Source organism: Teleopsis dalmanni, chromosome X, assembly GCF_002237135.1.
Source record: "Teleopsis dalmanni isolate 2A chromosome X, ASM223713v2, whole genome shotgun sequence".
Classification (NCBI taxonomy): domain Eukaryota; kingdom Metazoa; phylum Arthropoda; class Insecta; order Diptera; family Diopsidae; genus Teleopsis; species Teleopsis dalmanni.
This window is the reverse complement of record NC_051848.1, coordinates 14,490,667-14,503,707: the sequence shown is the minus strand read 5'-3', so window position 1 is coordinate 14,503,707 and position 13,041 is coordinate 14,490,667. Positions and strand designations below refer to the sequence as shown.

General features: G+C 32.2%; 1 protein-coding gene across 1 annotated transcript; it reads left to right on the top strand.

The window, feature by feature from the left end:
- The first annotated feature begins 4,215 nt into the window (after window positions 1-4,215).
- Window positions 4,216-7,824, top strand: LOC119689959. The gene is made up of 2 exons (XM_038104911.1): window positions 4,216-4,857; window positions 4,912-7,824. Exons 1-2 carry the CDS (start codon window positions 4,272-4,274, stop codon window positions 7,452-7,454), a joined length of 3,129 nt encoding a protein of 1,042 aa, XP_037960839.1. The 5' UTR covers window positions 4,216-4,271; the 3' UTR covers window positions 7,455-7,824.
- The last annotated feature ends 5,217 nt before the right edge of the window (window positions 7,825-13,041 follow it).

Here is a 13,041-nt window from a genome sequence, read left to right as displayed (position 1 = left end):
ACTCAATCTTATTCAGATTAAATCTACAATAACGATTCATGTTTGAAATACAAAAACTCAGTAATAGCCAGATACTTGTTCCTCTTCATTTTCATAGGCACTTGAGTCGGTTAGAGAAAAATTTTTCTTGAAATAAATATACGTCAGTGATATATAAGTCAGTGACAAATAAATAATTTATTTTTCTACATAATCACCTTTTAGCTCGATACATTAAGTCCAGCGTTTTTCTAATTTTTTTATTCCCTTCAAATAATAGGTTTTCTCAGGTTTGTTTCTCTAATGACTTCTTCATTCGGCTTACCGCTCATCCATTTCTTTAGGTTTGGAAACAGAAAATAGTCGCAGGGGGCTAAATCTGAAGAATATGCTGGATGGGGTAGCAGTTCGTATCCCAATTCGTGGATTTTGGCCACGAATGCTTAATCAGCACACGAAATTTACTTTTTTCCATTTTCGTAAAAATTCACGAGGTCGTCTGCTTTGAACGGCTATCAAACACCAACTGAACGACGTAGCTTGCTCAAAATTACTCAAAATGGTAGATTACAGTTGACGGCAGTAAAAAGTCACTGACTTAACAAACCGCTCTCGTATTTATATTCCATAGTATTACTTTTTTTGCTTATAGTCCATAATATTTATATTATATAATTATATAGATATACTACCTTAAATGTTTTCTCATTTAGATGCCCCGTAAAAAAATCAATCTTATGTTAAATGACATGTCACAGACGAGTAGAGAGCTGTGCTAAATGATTGAAGATTAAACAACCTTCTTAAATCTGCTTTTTAATTATTCATGTCGCAGTTGTGGACTGAACTATGAAAGTGCCTCACATCTGCTTTGTTACTGCCTAGTATATGCACGGCGCTGATTTATGATTTAAGGAACTTACTTTTTTAAGGATCTTGCCCAATTTCAGGACTTCCGTATAAAACGTATTTTAAGCTCTACCAAAGACTTAGGGTGATTTTTCCAACCTTTGAGTTTCTTATAGAATAACACAATAGAGCAATAGGCCTAAGGGGCTGCTTAGGGTTGCCAGTATAACCCAACTTAACCTTACTTAAGTACCTTAAACGTAAGTACATTATACTAATGCAAATTGCGGTTCCAAGGGTCTAGCACCATGGGAGCCAGAGCCTATTAAGCATAGACTATAGACCGACACTGTTCAAAACAACACAAAAAGACACACATATATATACATAGGTGCATATTTTCAATTTTCTATGGTAACGAATATGAAATATTATCCTTCAAAAATTTTAAATGACCACTTAACCACTTATTTAACAATTGCAATATATTTGTAAATTATTATTGATTGAAGTTGCGGTATAACCCCAACGCGCAGAAGAGTTACAACAAAGCATTCCATCTAATCGTATATAGGGGTAGCACTTATTTGCTTCCTTGCATATTTGTTGCACTGCTATTCAGTCGTGCAACTGCACGTATCGCTTTGTTAAAAGCTTGCATACCTCATTGACATGCTGCTACCTTTCCGTCAAACTGTGAATGCGACCCGCTGTCACTCTAATTTGTGTCTGTGTATATATGTGTAGCTCTGAAGTTCGCCTTTTTCTGCCTATACTTCGTTAAATTCCATTCACCCATAATAGCCTGCTGTTTGCGCGTTCTTTGCATATGCATTTACCGCCACTGTACTATGCAACCTGCGTTCGCCAACCACCAGCAATGATGTTCAGCCTTCAGTGCATTTCAGAACAAGCACACCTATACGCACATATGCTTTCCTAATTTTCATGGTTTTTTCGCATAATTCGCGCTGCCTGTAGCATTCATGCATGATTCGTAGTTGCCTTTGTATTACCATTCTTCTAATTTTTATGTGCGCTACCTCAGGCCTTACTCCTCGGTCTGTTTTGGTTTTGCTACTTCAGTTGTTTCTGGATTTTTGATTTTTTTGTTAATCAGGTTTTTGTTCAATGCTCCATACACTCGCTATGCCTGTTTCCCTGTTCCCCTGTTTCCCTGTTGTACATTTTAGGCTGAAATCGCATTGTCATGTTCTAAGCTCAGCTATGTTGCCACTTCGGACTCCACTACCAATGGACATATGCATGTTTTTTCCTTTCTACTTCTACTTCATTTTTTTGCCAGGCTGTTTTTTATTTTCTTTTTTGCTTATGTTTTATTTCTGTTGCCTTATTTCAATCAATTGCTTAAACCGCTCTATACTCCTGATATTCTTTACCCATTTCGGTTTGCTTGCTATTGAGGTTCGTCTACCTTATTTCGATTTCGTTGCATGTTGCTTTTAGGCTTTTGAACTCATTCGGGTGCTTGTGTTTATGTGGCAAATGCAGCCATAACCTAGCCTAACATCGGTGCTTAACCCGTCTGACAAACATTTTAACAACAACAACAATAACAAATATTCACATATCATTCTTATACTATATTGCATCATTCTTTCGTATTTATAGCTGCTCGTCGTTGTTGGTAGATTACTGGCAAAAACTTGCTCGTGAAGCGATACCAGAATAATTTGCATTAGTTGCTGAATTGCTTTATTGTAGCACTTTTTAATGACGCCCTTGCGTTATTAGTAGAAATTAAATTATAAAATTATTGTTTAAGCGCCATTTCATTATTATTCATTTACACTTTATTGTTGAACTGAATTGCATATTTAAATTCTATTAAAAATACAAGACTATTAAGTAATCATATGAGTTTCTGCAACCATTAAAAAATGTGAGGTGTGGTTATGTGAAGCCAACCTTATTTCATCGATTCATGCTCAGAAATCTTTTTACAGTAAATGCATCTAAAAAATTGTATTAACTCTTTAATACACGAAAATGTCGCTCCCATAAGCAATCATCTTTCATCTCTTTTAACCACAGAGTAATTGGTAGTTCCCAGTTTTCATTTTTCATACAATATATTTACTAATTGACGAAACAACCCGTTATTGGATTTTAACCTAACGCAACGTACATTTCATACAATACACATTATTTTAAATAGGCAAATTTTTTGACTGGAGTTGACTATTTGTCAACTCATGCTCTGAGCTGGCAAAATATCTAGAGTGTTATAAATTAATTTCGAGTGTTATATATTTTGACTGAGATTCACAAATCGAAAATGAAAATGCACTAAAAGTGAATCACTATACAAAAAGTTACTCCAAAAAATAAAACCGAGCTAATATGAGCCTAATAATAAAAGAATGCTAACTTGTCGTTAAAAATTTTTTTATTGTATTTCAAAATATTCTCCTTCATGATTAATACACTTTTGCATGCGTTCGAAACATTTGTCAAAGCATTTTTTCAATCTTCTTCAGAGACCTCCAAAACATGGTTTTTAAATGCCACAACGGTTTCTTCCGTCGACAAAAATTATGAGCGTTGTTCACGTAATTTATACTTGACGTTCGAGAACGAGAATAAGTCATTGGGTGCAAAATCAGAACTATACGACGAGTGACCCATCAATTCGATTTTTTTAATGTTCAAATAGTCGATACTTAGACGAGATGTATAAGCACTCGCATTGTCTTAATGGAGATGGAAAATAATCCGACGGCGCTTATTTGTTTTCATTTCTCACTGAAGACTTCCGGTAAACAAATGGTTGTAGAGCATTTGGAATTGACCATTTGTTTCGAAGTGCTTCGAATGCGAGCAATTTTTGTGTCATTTTAGTAAATTCTGATATATCAATCAGACAAATAGTGATGTTATAAATTGATAACAACATTTAAAAATTTCAAAGTTTATTTATATAAACAAACTCCTTCAATGCAGAAAACAACATCGGTGTTGTTGCAAATTTTAAATGATTTTGTTCATAATTTTAGCAAGTAAACGATTGCAAAAGCCATATACTTGTGAGCTGAATGAATATATCACGCAACTAAGGCCTAAAATAAAATTAGGAAATAGAACTAATATTTGATGAATAAATGTCACATTAGATTTAAAGAGTATTTTTAAAGGTATTTTTTTTTGTTCTAAGCAGTCGGTTTTAAATACGTCGTAAAGAAAATATATACTTAACTCATATATATTATTTTTCTGGTGAGAACGTTTACAATATTTGGTTATAGAAAAATATTGAAATCAAAATTTTTTTAAAATATTTTTGATTATTTAATTTTGTAATATTTGGTCTACAAATTTTTTTTTTTATAAAAATCAATTGATTTCTATTTTAAATATATTTGGTTAAAAAAATACAACGAAAATTTTATTCAGGAAAATAAAGTTGCAGTGTATTAGCGAAAATGTCCAAGCGCATACCCAAAGGGATAAAGGATGGAACTCCTTTAAAATTAACAAGAAGTGATTTATATCGATGCAATAAACAGAACAGACACGCTGATATGGCAAGGCTAGAAGTGCTACGTAATAATGGTGCAGTTAAGAAAAAACTGAACAACTCAACTAAAATGAAGAGACAGTGCCAAGAATTGACGAGAAATGATAAAGCCGCTGTAAAAGAAAGCAACAAAAGCAGTAAGAAATGTGTTTTCACAGAACAAATCAATCCAAAGAACAGTCAAAAAATTAATATTAGGAAACGTCTGGATGAGTTGTTCCAAAAAGAACTACATAATGTTCGTAAAAAATGTCGACAGTGTGAAAAGGAAGACTTTATAAAAAGAAACGCTGTGAAATACGACCAGTGTGATAAGATGCTGGATGGAGAAGATCGTAGTAGCATAAAGTATAGAACTTACAACCAAAACACTACACCTGTTAAACAGATGAGTGTTCTAAGCAAAAGCCTACTAACCACATTACATGACACCGATGAAGTGCTTCCACAGAAAAAAAATCTTTTTAATGGAAAGGAATATTATAGTACAGGTAAGTCGCTTGACAATAATTCTAAAACTAAAGTAAAAGCAATTTTACAAACAGAACCGAATCTCAAATTCACTATATCTAGTGAAAAAAACCTGTTCACAACTGATCGAACTTCTACTGACTCATGGCATGAGTACACATCAACATATAACAAATACAGTAAAGTAGCTGACATCAATCGAAAACTTGTTAAGATTTTCGGGTTCGAGTTACCGGTTGTTAAAATGAGTTACAAGCAGCCACTGGGTTCAGAACAAATAGGTCGTGAAAAAATATATGCATGGAATAGAAATATTAGATCAGATCACTTAAAAAAATATATGAAAGAAATTATAAAATACATTCAACGTATTGCACAAAAACCTGGAGACACTCTAACCGCAGACATTGGAAGCAACAGTGAATTCCTGGGTTGCCAAAAAAATATGATGAAGAGCGAACTGAAAGCACTAATGTCACAATATTTTAGTGTCGATTACGAATCGACTACATCTAGTTTAACAGAGCAAAGCAATGCAAATGTTCTTATGCAAAATGCTGTCAAAAAAATCGCTGTAAGCAAACAAGGGGAAGAAATGTCTGGTGAGTATTGCAAGGGAGACATGTCTGATGAGTATTGTAAGGGAGAAATGTCTGATGAGTATTGTGAGGAAGACACTTTGGAAATGCCGTGTAAAATAATTATATCTACACAAGTACTTAGAAAAAATGAAGTGTCTACTTCTTATGGAAGTAACGAAGAAGTTGACTTTCGCCATTTGACTGCTTCCACACAAAAGGGTTCAATTTTCAGGAAATATGATGCTGTGGAATATAGACGTCCCAAATATTCAAAATTATACAAATTATACAGACATAAAAAATTTAAAGAAAGAAGTGGAAATGATATATTAAGTAATAACAATTATTACAAAGATTTTGAAGACGTTGATACCTACAAAGAACATATGAACGTAGTGCCTAAAGTATATGATCCTAAATCTGTAATATGCAAACATCTGAATTCAGGAAAACGGGAAAATAATGCTAAATATATCTATTACAGAGTTAATGAACAGTTCGAGAAAACTAATACTAATGAGCGGGCGACTCGAAATATAAAAGATATGAATAAACAAAAAAGAAACTCTAATAACTCTAATATTCCAGCAAAGGTTGATAAAAGAAGACACTCACATGAATTTGCAGACAATGGGAAAAAGAAGAAAGAAACACAAATCCGAATGCCAGACAAAGATCAAGTGCTTATCCATAAAATGAACATAAAAGACAGGACCATCCTGCGTAAAGGTCAAATGCCTGCCTATAACAACATCGATAGACGGAATCAAAATCACAAGGAAGAATATCACCATGATTCTATTAAGAGATCTATTGGTAAATATACAAGAAAACACATAAAACGGGGTACAAACCAATATAACGATATGAGTTTTTCCTACAAATTGGACAAGAACCAAAAGGAAACAGCCTGTGACAAAGCCAAAATCTGTAAGAACAACAGAAGTAAGCATTCTAAAATATATGCAAGAAGAAATGGCCTATTTGATCTTGAAAAAGTGTTGTTAGAAGCTAATAAACATACTAAAGAAATCAATAAAAAAAAATGTTCATACACTTACGTACAAAAAATAGTAGCTTCTCCACATAAAAACTACAATCGATCAAATGTAGTAACAGTTGATATAGTGGATGAACAAAAAGAAAGATCGAAAACCTATGCAAAGAATAAACAAGCAGCAGTAAAAAGAGCTGAAGAACTGTCAAGTAAACTTAAATCCCACAAAACAATTGTTAAAAAACATACTGATATAAGTCCAAAACAAGAACAGTACTTCGAAAACAACAACGGTTCGCAGTCTTATATTTATCAAAAGCCCAATAAGATGACGGATTCGGTTAGAAAGCTTCGTAAGAATCAAAATAATAAAGGAATTGATGTAATGATGAAACAAACATATATAAAACTTATTAATCGGGAGCTTTGTAATAAGAAACAGCTTACTGAAGTATTCTACGAAAAGCTATGCATATTAAAGGGCTTTGAAAGTGAAGATGAAACAAGTAACTACTTAAGTAAACTGGAGAGCGGGAAAAACTTTGTTATACAAAACCAACTTTATGAATACCCAAATAACAATAGACAGGTAGGAGAACTTAAAATTGATGAAAAGTTGCCGGTTTACAATAATTGCGATTGCGACACGAGTCAATCTGATGAATTTGAGAAATATCAGGTTTTCGCATTACATGATAAACTCCTTAATAAGAAAAAATCGATTCCTGCAAAACTTGTGAGTGAAGAAAACTATAAAAAAGTCTTGCAGAACCTTTACAAAGATAACTCTGAGCTTAGATGTAAAATAAAAAAGTTAGGAAAATCCATTAATGAACGTATATTTCGCTATCCAGCCAGGGTACAGGAGTACAGTGATGAAATAGGGATTCAAACTGGTAGGTGCTTTGAAAAAGCAAGTAATTATAGTTCAACATTCGAATTGGAAAAACCGCTATGGAAAAAACATTTAGAAAAACAAAATGAAAAAAAGGAGGGTATAAAAGTGAAGCCGTTTGCTGCACTACCTCACAAAACTTAAACAAAATTATTATCCTAATAACATCACAAGCACCACCTATGTGATCACTCTTCTTGTTAGAAGTCGCTCATTTAAGTTACTTAAGGGTCTTTCCACGAATTAGAAAACTGGGAACCATATAATTAAAAATTCCTCCCCTTAAGAAACTTAGTAATTAACATTTCTCTTCCTACCAGAGAAGAGTTTAAGATAATTATGTAACCCTTGCAACTGTGAACACTGGGGAAAGGTTCTAACGGAAAACCCTTATTGCGCTTACAACCTTATATTTATATATTGTTTAAATTTTTTTTTTTTGAAATTATGTTTCAAATTTTTTTTATAATTTACGTGTTTTCTTTCAAGAAGTGTGAGACCTATATGCGTAATACAAAATATATATAAACAAATTAAATGTTACAACTTTTTTTTAGTAGTTAATTTTGTAGTATTATTGATAATAGTTGATTTCTGACTTATAAATGCCACAAAAGTATCGAAGTGTACTAGTTTCACAATTATTTAAGTTCGTATTACACGAATAGTGAGCTCAATATTAACTTACAAGATTGAAAGAGATGTTAGTTTCTGCACATATACCAACAAAATCAAATACTGCCACAAAAAATAGACAAGCCGGGTCAGATCACTTGGTTTTAGTGGTGTGTTGTTCTAAATCCATTTTTGGAAATTATGTGATTTGTCATTGTAATAGACTTCTCTTTATGTCTATATATCTATGGTTATCCTAGAATTATGACACATGTATTTAAGGTCGAAATTTGTTAATTTCTGAAGAAGTGTGACCTGACGTCATACACTACAAGTCATACACTACACTAAACTGTGCCTTTCTCAAAATGTGATGCTGGCGAAAAGATCACCATTACACATAACCACGGCAATTTTGATTGTTAATAAAGCCAGTTAATCAGAAGTAAGCCTTATTGTTGACAAATTTTTGTGGTGAAAAGTAGATCGACTTCCAATCAGTCAAGTGGCAATTTATTGAATCCCGTCTCATACGAAAATTGTGCGACTTTGATTCTTACATGTTTTGAATCATGTAAAGGGTTTAGCCTAAATCACGTTCATGAGCAAATACTCAGTTCAAGTAATGTCAAGTGAGTTAAATTGGGTATTTTTTGACACTAGCTTCAATTAATAATTTGCTTGAATTGAACGTGCTTGATAGTAGCTTGCTACCGGGATTTTTCAATAGTTTTCAGAAGAGTCGTTTATGTTGAACTTAGAAATTTTATTGAGCCCTGATATTGGAAATAAATTGACACAATATTCAAACGTTATTTGGATGTAAGTCCTTGCATGGTTGGGTTTAAGAAGCGATAAAATCTATATACTAAGTCAGTTGACCATTGCGCGTATTTTTTGTATATTAATTTCCCAAACAGTTGTATAGACAAACATAAATGAAAGAAGTAGCTAGATTGGCAACTCATATTAGCCTACTTACTTATTTACTTACTTAGGTGGCCATTACAGACATGAGTCGGCCTTGGCCGCGTCGAATAGCCTCCGCCAGTCAACCCGATTAGTTGCTTTCTGACGCCAGTTGGTAGTACCGAGCGCGCACAAATCGTTGTCACCTGGTCCTTCCACCGAAGATGCGAACGTCCTCTACCGTATTTTCCACCTGAAGGTACCGAATCAAATAACTTTCTAGCCGAAAAGGAAACTTATTTATTTATTAATTTCTATAATGCGCCACCTAACATACCATATAAAGCAAGGTAGGTGGTCATTCTTTATTTCGATAAAATCTATATATGTAGGTACAGTGACGAACATTATTATTTGTTGATATGTTTCAATATGTTTGCTGTGCCAGTAATTATGTTCGGTACTGTATATGTATATGTCCATAAAGAGTGCATCATAGACCTCTAGGTCGCAGTGTCAATTTCCCAAAACATAATAATAATCAAAGTTTAAACTATGTTTACTATAAATAATGTATATATGTATGATATCAACTGGTCAATAAATTTTACAGGTTTTGAGTGTTGCCATATTAAAAAATTACCTTGTTAAAAATATTATCTGATCTATCTACATACATACATACATAGATATGTATTTAGATATTTAGGTATGTATTCGTATTGTTTTGTAAAATAGGAAGTCAATTAAAAAATTTAATAAGAATTTTAATTTGATTTAATGTTTTTCATTTGCTTTAACCTACTTCTGTTTTCGGTCGAAGTGCAGGAACAAAAAAAAACAACAACAAAGCCAGCCGTTCATTAAATTAACAAACCAGCAAAAATTACACCATGAGAACAATAAAAATAACAACAACAACCACAGCAGCAGCAGCAATAAAAATTGCATGCTAATTAAGAGAACAAGCAGTGGGAGTAGTGTAATGTAATAATAACAATAACAATAACAATGACAAGCATAACTATAGCAACAAAGCTGACGATTAACTAACTGTTTATTGTTATTAAAATAAATAGAGACGGAACAAAAACAACAACAACGATAAAGACAATTTGCAATTATAAATAAAAATAAAAAATAAAAAAAATGAAAAAACAAGGAACGGGGGAAAACAAAACTTGTGCTTCCTGTGCTCACTTCCAGAAAATCCACTGCTGCGTGGTATTTCAGATTTAATATATAATTATTTTTTTTATTCACTGCGCTGTCGATTGTTGTACATACATGCATACATTTTAGAAGAAAAAAATAAATTACATAATAAATAAAACAAAATAAAAAAAAAAACTAAAAATTAGTTAGATTTAGCCGTCATAAAATGCAAAAATTTTGAAGTTTTAACTTGAGGAAGACGTGGGTGCGGAATGCAGTATGATTACTGTGAGCATTACTACTCTTAGTGTATGAATAATAAATGCAATGCTTAAGAAGTTTTGATATTATATGATATGATATTTATTATAACATTTTATATTTATTATAACAATTTATAATGAATAATAATAAATAATAATCAACAAAATATATAACTAATTTATTAGAAATTATTACTTGCTTTGAAGAGCATTTAGTATTGTTTTACATTTATTTATTGTTTTTATTATGTTATAATGAAAACATAATGATTTGTAATATTTCAAATATATAAACTTATAATAAATAAATTAAAAAAATAATTTATCTTTTTAACAAAAATGATAACATGCTCTGAAGAGCATTTATATACTATTTTTCTTTTAATCCAAACGTACCGATGTGTGGCATTCATTATTCAATAGTTTAAGTACACACATTTTAAGGGAATTCCTTCACATACTCACACAACTGCAAAACACAGATCAAGACAGCACACAATTCACAGTATAGGCAGCAAAATACTCTCTTATAGCTTTTCATTGATTGCGTTGAGTTATTTGTGTATGGGATGTGTCTGCTTGGGTACTTTTCACATTCAAAATTACACAACTTTGAATAAATTTTGTGCTTTCTATTTGTTTGTGTTTGTATAATTCTCAGCTTTTGCATGCACAATCAATGTGAGATGCTGCACAATTTCATGGTTTTCGTTCGCTGGCTCTGCTGTGCTGTTAAGTTGTGAGCCGATTGCCCTTCGTGTTTGCTTGCGCTACTGCACTGATACATATACAATATACATATGTGTGTATGAATGCGAAAAGAAAAATAACAAACACAACATACAAAAGTTTTTAGTAATGCATTATAGTATATTTTCGCTACTGTATTGTTATTGTTATTGCAAATCTTCTGAAATGTTGGTGATTTTGTTTTGCTCTGCTTCCGCTCTCTGCAGCTCATATGTTTTGCAGCGACGCTTTACTGCCACTGCTTCTGCTTCTGCAACTACTGTTGTTGCTGCTGCTGTTGCTAAAGCTGTACGCTCATGTCATTGACCTTTGATAAATTGCATCTCGTTTTTTCGTCTCTGTTTTGTATAAACGTTTTGACAATTGGTGTGTGCATATTTTTAAAAGAAAGCTTAGATGTATGTATAAATGTTTGTTTGTAAAAAAGTATGTGTTGTTTTGAGCCTGTGTGTGTGTGTGTTAATATTTTTCGCGCTTTATCATACTCGTTCTGTACTTTAATAAACACAGTTTGTTCACTCGCTGACGAACGTAGCTGAAATTTTTTGCGCTCTCTTTGTTGTTTGGGTTGTTGTTGTTGTTGTTGATGCTAATGCTGATGCTGATGCACGTGCATATTCACATATTTATTTTTAGTATTTTGCAGTTAAAGAAAACGAGTAAGAACTGACAACGACAACGGCATCGGCAACGATATTGACAACAATAACGAATAACGATAGCTCCAACAATGAAGTACAAAAGATGAGACTTGGTTCACATCCTCTGCGACTTTTTCTAGTTGTTGTTGTTGTTGCTGCTGCTGCTGTTGTTATTGTTGTTGTTATTGTTTTCTTTTGAATATTTTATTTTGTGTTTTTGTTTTGCACTTAGCGAGTTGCAAGTTGACGATAGTTTGTTGTTATTATTGTACGTTTCCTTTGGTTCTTCAGCTTGGAATGCCTACTTAAAGATATGTTCATGTTGTTCTTGCTGTTTTTTTTTCTTCAACTGACAATGTCTTCCTTTTCAGGTTCAGTTGCATTGAAATAATGCAATAATTTTTCTCTTTCTTTTTATTTTTGTTTTTTTTTTGTGATTTATATTTTATTAAATTGCCTTTGTTAATCGCTTTGGTGCTGAGTTATTTATGTGCCATGATTTTAATTTATGATGTCCGAATATGAAGAGAAGAAATATACATTCTGCACCCTACAATGGGCAACAAAGTATTCGTTACTTTACTCTATACATTGACTAAAAAAATTAAAAGTTGCCTATAAAAACAAATTATATAATTCATGATTTGTGACTGTCTGATATTCTCACAAAGATGTAGATATACTCTAAATGAAGATAAAAATTAAACAATAACATAAACCCACTAACTATGTATCTATTAGAAGAAGTAGAAGATGCTCGAAGGCTTAAGAGATAAAATCTCCCGTTTCAATTGAATATAAAATACAATGAATTATAATCGTCAATTAATTAGAAAAATTAAAAAAAAAAACAAAAAATGTTTTGAGCGGATTTAATGGATCATGTTTTTATTTTATTTTAATATACAAAAATGTAAATAAACAGATTATAAATAAACTCCAATAAAAAAAAATTCATTCCTTTTTAAACAGTCTTAAAGCTTTTTCACACGGCATGAGTTCTTAATTTAATCTTTATAATTGTTAATCTGGATTGAGTTGTTCTTCTTGGGTTTGGCGTTTTAAGACCGGTTTTGCAGTTGTGGCTTCGCGAATCTTCACCAATACCGCTTTGTTTATAAGAAATTATGTTTAGTTTTGCGAATTTTTCTCTTAACTAACTGATAATTAATAGTACATGATTTTGTTTCATTTTAACAACATTCTTCCAAGCCAATTTTTTGACGTTGTTACCATATTGGTCGATAAGTTAGTAGGATAGCCAATAGAACAACAAATTTTTGAAAAAAGTTCTCTTTATTCATCAATAGTGGCGTTACTAACAAAACCACATGAGTATTCGTTCAGAAGTCATGACAATTTGACAGCTATCAATTGAAAGTTGCCACAATTTAAAAT

What these genes read in the sequence shown, in the direction of transcription:
- LOC119689959 (XM_038104911.1), top strand. Translation starts at nt 4,272, where the DNA reads ATGTCCAAGCGCATACCCAAAGGGATAAAGGATGGAACTCCTTTAAAA. An exon ending in AAAGGAATATTATAGTACAG is followed by an intron (nt 4,858 to 4,911) that starts GTAAGTCGCTTG and finishes TTTTACAAACAG; the next exon opens with AACCGAATCTCAAATTCACT.